Here is a 5,463-nt window from a genome sequence, read left to right as displayed (position 1 = left end):
CGACGATTCGATGGCAAACTGACAAACACGTCCACACACGTGACGATTTGGTTTATCAAACGCTGTTTGACGACAAGTTTAACGACAGATCGTTTCGTGTATGGGACCCTTTATTAAGGGTCCAGAGTGACGACACCTTATCAATACACCTTGGTCGAGACCATGAACATTAGAGAAAGGACGCCGAACTGTGCATATAAAAGTGGTCCGAAATTATCGCATTCCGCCAGAATGCGCGTCGGACAGTAGTGATGTCGTTTTTACACGTACAGCATAGGGAATTTATTGGTTTTTTAATAATATAATCTAAATGACGAAACTTATGAATAATTACTATGGAACGTTATTTTAAGACTAAATTGTCCTCGATCGAATATATGTGTTTCTAGTAATATACGACTTCTATAAAAAGAGATATAGTTGTTTTAAAACATGCATTAGAATTTTGTAATATATATTATATCTATAGGCAATATAATATCAATGATTGCGTCTTATCACAACTCACAACTCACAAGAATAAAATGTAAAATATTATGTACTTGTAGCACGAATTAAGATTTAATATTAATATATTATTATTATTCGTATTATTATTCGTGACTTGTAGTAAGTACAATAATATTATTATATAAAATGTCCAGAAACTGTTTTGTTCCTGGATGTCGAGAGGGCTACAAATCCAAAATTAAAATTAATAAATGGCAAGGAATAATAAAAACAACAATGTTTAAGGCGCCCAAGGTAAGATCCTAAAATCTGAATTGTATTCGTTTTAATTTAGTACTTACCAACAAAATTTATAATTTGTTATTTTGTTCTAATGGTTAATATTTTAGTTATTAGTTAATCGCTTGGTATTACTATTGAAGGCATACAATTATCTACCTACTTAGAATTCAATTTTTAGTAATATTTTCACTCTTAATAACTTGTATTTTATCTGCACATTATTATTATGTTATAGGATCTACTGCTTCTGGAGAAATGGGTCAAAGCTATCCCACGAGCTGATAGAGAATTGCGTCCTGGGATTGATAGTGTATGCGAAAAACATTTTGATGAAACCTATCTTAATAGATATTTTGAAACCAAGTCGCCTGATGGTTCAATTAATCAAATAAAAAGAGATAGAATAATATTAAAAAACAATGCGATTCCATCAATTTTCCCAGATTTGCCACAGTATTTAACTAAAAAGAGACCGATTGAAAAAATTATTGCAGAAAAAAAGATACTTTTTAATAATTATATTCCAAATACAATTGACGATATTTCAAATACAACTGACCATGTTTCTGAAACTTTTAATAATTTACATGATATACTAAAAAATATGTCATTACCTGATGGATGGTTTTTTACTTATTTGAATAGATCATTGGTATTAGGTAATTTAGATTCAAATTATGAATTAATAAAAAAAATTATAGTATCAAATAATGACTTAAATTTAAAGGTATGGTTTTTAAATGTTAACTAAAACTAATGTCACAAATAATTAATTAAAAATATATTTTAGGTATTCATTAGAAATAAGTTAATCAATATAACATGTACGTCAGTTACATGTATTGAAGATATAACAAAAGTACTAAAAATTGTTGATGATTTTGTAATGTGTCCTGGAACTGGAATTGATAATTGGTAATATTATTTGTAGTTTTTTTCATTTTATTTTTAATTTAAAATTACCTATTGATGATTTAAACAAATTATACAGTCCAAAATCTGATCAATGTTGTGAGCACATAAATTTAATTTCATTGAATCAAGTTCGTAATCCACGCTGTACTGAGTGTGCCAAAAAAAGGAAATATTTTATGGATACTCAAAGAGTTTCCCTAGAACAGATTAATGAAAAACCAACTACAAAACCTGTTTTAAAGAATGTTTTACGAATAAATAAACGGCTTAATATTAAAGTATGCATAGTTAATAAGTTGTGAAGTTGAAAATAATACAATTTAATTTGTTATTCTCTAGTTAAACCTAACTTAGTCCATCCTTGGATGGAACTGTGGTAGTATATTAAGTCATTGTATAAAGAGCTATATATAACATATTATACAATTTTTTATACTGTGATTAAATGTTGTTTATTAGTAGACTCATAATTCTCTATGGCCATTTCATTGTTAAATTAATTAAAATTACAAAATATACTAATATTTAAAACTAAATTGAACCTCTGTTAGTCCTCTATGGTATTACTTATCGATTAATGTGTTATACTCTTAAGATATATATATCTTAGATCATAATAAATTGTATTGAAATGGCCTAATTATATTTCTAATTAATACACAACTTGTTGCTTGTGAAACTAAAATCTGTGTATACTAAATTATATGTTATGTATTTGTGTAGTATTAAAAAAAACAATATAAATTATTAAGTTGCTTGTGAGACTAAACTCTGTGTAAACTAAATATTATATGTTATGTATTTGTATAGTATTAAAACACAATATAAATTACATTAAGTTGCTTGTGAGACTAAAATCTGTGTATACTAAATTATATGTTATGCATTTGTGTAGTATTAAAAAAAAAACATGAAGTTCCATTTCTTATGAGCATGAATTGCTAGTGAGACTGTATTCTGTGAGTATTAAATTCTATGTTCTTTGTCTTGTATAAAAAAAAACAACAAAAAATTATAATAATTTTCGTTTAAATAGGTTACAAATTTACAAGCTAAAGTAGGATTGTTAAAACAACAATGTGCAGAAGCATCTGCAAAATCTATAGAAGAAGCAATTATAGAGATGCCAGAAAATCAACAGGAAGCTGTTCGCACTTGCTTTGCAGCAGCAAAAAAACATAATGTTAAAGGTAATCGATATACTATTAATTGGATTTATGAATGTTTGTTGATTCGTATCAAGAGCAAAAAGGTATATGAACATCTTCGTTCTAAAAAAACATACTGACTTTACCTTGTGTGGATACCCTGCAAAAGTATATACAAAAAATGTCTAGCCAGTATGGCTTTCAACAAGCTACTTTTGATATTTTAAAAAAAAAATCTTCAACAATGAAACCTGAAGAAAAACGAGGTAATTAATTTGTTGGGAAATATAAGTGTCTTTATTGCAGGGTTGATTGTGTATTTATGTACATTGTACATGATACATTTTTATTTTAGTATGATACTATTTTATTGACGTTGATAAAACAAAAATAATATTGTTTACAATGATGTATATTGTATAAACTTATTAGAATATAAGTACTGTCCTATATTATTGCTCAACCCTGCTAGATAATTTTTAATGAACTTGTAATATATAATGCTAAAACTTTTAGGAACCTTACTTCTAGACGAAATGAAGTTAAGTGAATCTGTTTCATTCAATAAAAAAACGTTTGAAATAAATGGTCTAACAAATTTAGGTGACTATACTCCCGAGCATCAAACAAATAAAAAAGGAGACCATGCATTAGTCCTTATGTTCCAACCATTTCGTGGTAAATGGGTGCAATCTTTGGCATGCTTTTTAAGTAAAGGTTGTGCATCAAGTACTGTGTTACACAAAATTATCATTGTAGCAATTCTTCTACTGGAAAAATCTGGTTTCAATGTAGATGTCATAACGACTGATGGTGCCACGTGGAACCGCAGTATGTGGTCAAAATTTGGTATTTCTAAAGAAAATATAAGTTGTACGCACATGCATGATGAATCCAGAAGATTATGGTTCGTATCTGATTTCCCACACCTTATAAAAAACATGCGAAACTGTATAGTTAAGCAAGAAGAGTTTATGTTAGTATTTTTATTTTATACATTAAACTTAAATAGTATAGACTGTATCCAGTATTCATTCACAATGTTTCTTATTTTTATTATTATTTGAAGTATTGAATCTTTACTTTGAATTTAATATGTTTTAGACCCCAGATGGAGTTGTTAAACTTAAGCATTGGGATGCTGTTTTGGCTTCAGAGAATCAATCTGGATATAATTTAAAAAATTGCCCAGGGCTTTGTGTAGATGATGTGTATCCAAAGCCATACCAAAAAATGAACGTTGGCAGAGCATACAGGGTAAATGATGAACACACAAACTAGTAGTGCTTGGAAGGAATGCATTCAAATGAATTGTTTTCATTCATAATAAATTTAAATATAATTTTAAAAGTTGTTGAGAATTAAGAGAAAAAGTTTTTATACAAATTAAACATGTTAAAAACAAAATAACTTATATCTATTTAAACAATTTATTATCATAAATTATATGAATACAGTTTTAAAATTATTAAGGATTTAGATTGATTTAGTTCCTTTTTAACAATATGAATGTGAATTAGTTCCCTTTTTAAAAGCACTGCACATTGGTGATTATTACTTTATATATTGGTCATTAATGTATAATATGAATTGTATAGTTTTTTGGTGAAAAAACGGCTATAGCAATGGAGGCTTATAGGGAAACTAATATTGACTTAAGTGATTCTAAACCTACTGTTACTTTTATACGACGTATAAACAATTTAATCAAATGCATGGATTCTCGTACATCAAATAATGCACTGCACTATAATTCTTTTGAATATCAGGTAATGTATTTGAAACATAATTGCATGTTAATAGTTAGTAGTAGGTACCTATGTACCTACATATTCAAAATATAAATAAACTAACTTTAGTATTGTTAATTTAAGGCTATCAAGGATTTTCAGCAATATTTAGAAAACTGGAACAATGTTGCACGTGAAAAAGGTTATTACTTCTTAACCGATAGTACATATTATGGATTACAGATTTCATTAAAAACTACAATAGAAGTTTTTGATTATCTGCGACTTAAATGTGATTATCAGTTCCTTATGACATCTCGATTAAATCAAGATAATCTAGAAGTAATAATTTATTTGGCTTAACCAGTCTATTCCTTTATTAACATTGGTATCTTATTATTTTTGTAGAGATTTTTTTTCAATGATGAGAAGTTCCTGCGGTTCCAACGATCATCCTGATTCAGTTCTATTTATGCAAATATTTAGGCTCATCAGTACATTCTCTTTGGTGAAGCCTCCCAAAGGAAGTAATATTTCTGGAGGAGAAATCCTATCATCATTATTCAGTATACATGATTTAAATACCCCAGACAATAAACGATTACAATTTCAACAATCTATTGTAACATGACTATATAGTAGAAAACGGCTGTGATGATCCAGATATGTCTTCTTTAAATGTACAGATAGAACATAACTACACAACACCTATAATTGGCAATATAGCTGTTACAAGTGATCCAGTATTGGCGTATATTAGTGGTTATGTAGCTAGAAAAGCCTCTAGATTCACTAAATGTCCAATTTATCTTGATTCGTTGACGACATCTCAAACATTGTCAAGAGACATTTTAATTGAAGGTATATCCCATGGACATTTGCTTAAACCTTCTACAAATCTATTTCACCTCATTAAGTCATTGGAATCTGCTACTCTG

At 28.3% G+C, this 5,463-nt stretch overlaps 2 protein-coding genes across 4 annotated transcripts; both read left to right on the top strand.

The window, feature by feature from the left end:
• The first annotated feature begins 565 nt into the window (after positions 1-565).
• Positions 566-2,950, top strand: LOC107885227. Of its 3 annotated transcripts, none has more exons than XR_003839952.1 (5): positions 566-744; positions 968-1,459; positions 1,523-1,647; positions 1,724-2,606; positions 2,684-2,813. XR_003839952.1 is itself a non-coding variant. In XM_029491930.1 (5 exons), exons 1-5 carry the CDS (start codon positions 637-639, stop codon positions 2,933-2,935), a joined length of 762 nt encoding a protein of 253 aa, XP_029347790.1. In that variant the 5' UTR covers positions 566-636; the 3' UTR covers positions 2,936-2,950. The 3 variants fall into 3 exon arrangements, 2 of the variants coding, with proteins under 2 accessions (XP_029347790.1, XP_029347789.1); XM_029491930.1 differs by having other exon boundaries at positions 968-1,042; positions 1,724-1,925; positions 2,684-2,950; XM_029491929.1 differs by having other exon boundaries at positions 1,724-1,925; positions 2,684-2,950.
• A 1,002-nt stretch (positions 2,951-3,952) lies between these two features.
• On the top strand, positions 3,953-5,050 carry LOC103310867. The gene is made up of 4 exons (XM_008190296.3): positions 3,953-4,052; positions 4,394-4,564; positions 4,670-4,867; positions 4,934-5,050. Exons 1-4 carry the CDS (start codon positions 4,029-4,031, stop codon positions 4,982-4,984), a joined length of 444 nt encoding a protein of 147 aa, XP_008188518.2. The 5' UTR covers positions 3,953-4,028; the 3' UTR covers positions 4,985-5,050.
• The last annotated feature ends 413 nt before the right edge of the window (positions 5,051-5,463 follow it).

This window comes from Acyrthosiphon pisum, unplaced genomic scaffold, assembly GCF_005508785.2.
Source record: "Acyrthosiphon pisum isolate AL4f unplaced genomic scaffold, pea_aphid_22Mar2018_4r6ur Scaffold_164;HRSCAF=560, whole genome shotgun sequence".
NCBI classification, from domain to species: Eukaryota; Metazoa; Arthropoda; class Insecta; order Hemiptera; family Aphididae; genus Acyrthosiphon; species Acyrthosiphon pisum.
The sequence above is the reverse complement of the archived record's forward strand: the minus strand, read 5'-3'. Positions and strand labels throughout refer to the sequence as shown.

What these genes read in the sequence shown, in the direction of transcription:
- LOC107885227 (XM_029491929.1), top strand. Translation starts at nt 637, where the DNA reads ATGTCCAGAAACTGTTTTGTTCCTGGATGTCGAGAGGGCTACAAATCC. An exon ending in ATAATGACTTAAATTTAAAG is followed by an intron (nt 1,460 to 1,522) that starts GTATGGTTTTTA and finishes AATATATTTTAG; the next exon opens with GTATTCATTAGAAATAAGTT. An exon ending in ATAAACGGCTTAATATTAAA is followed by an intron (nt 1,926 to 2,683) that starts GTATGCATAGTT and finishes TCGTTTAAATAG; the next exon opens with GTTACAAATTTACAAGCTAA.
- LOC103310867 (XM_008190296.3), top strand. Translation starts at nt 4,029, where the DNA reads ATGAACGTTGGCAGAGCATACAGG. An exon ending in ATAATTCTTTTGAATATCAG is followed by an intron (nt 4,565 to 4,669) that starts GTAATGTATTTG and finishes TGTTAATTTAAG; the next exon opens with GCTATCAAGGATTTTCAGCA. An exon ending in TAAATCAAGATAATCTAGAA is followed by an intron (nt 4,868 to 4,933) that starts GTAATAATTTAT and finishes TTATTTTTGTAG; the next exon opens with AGATTTTTTTTCAATGATGA.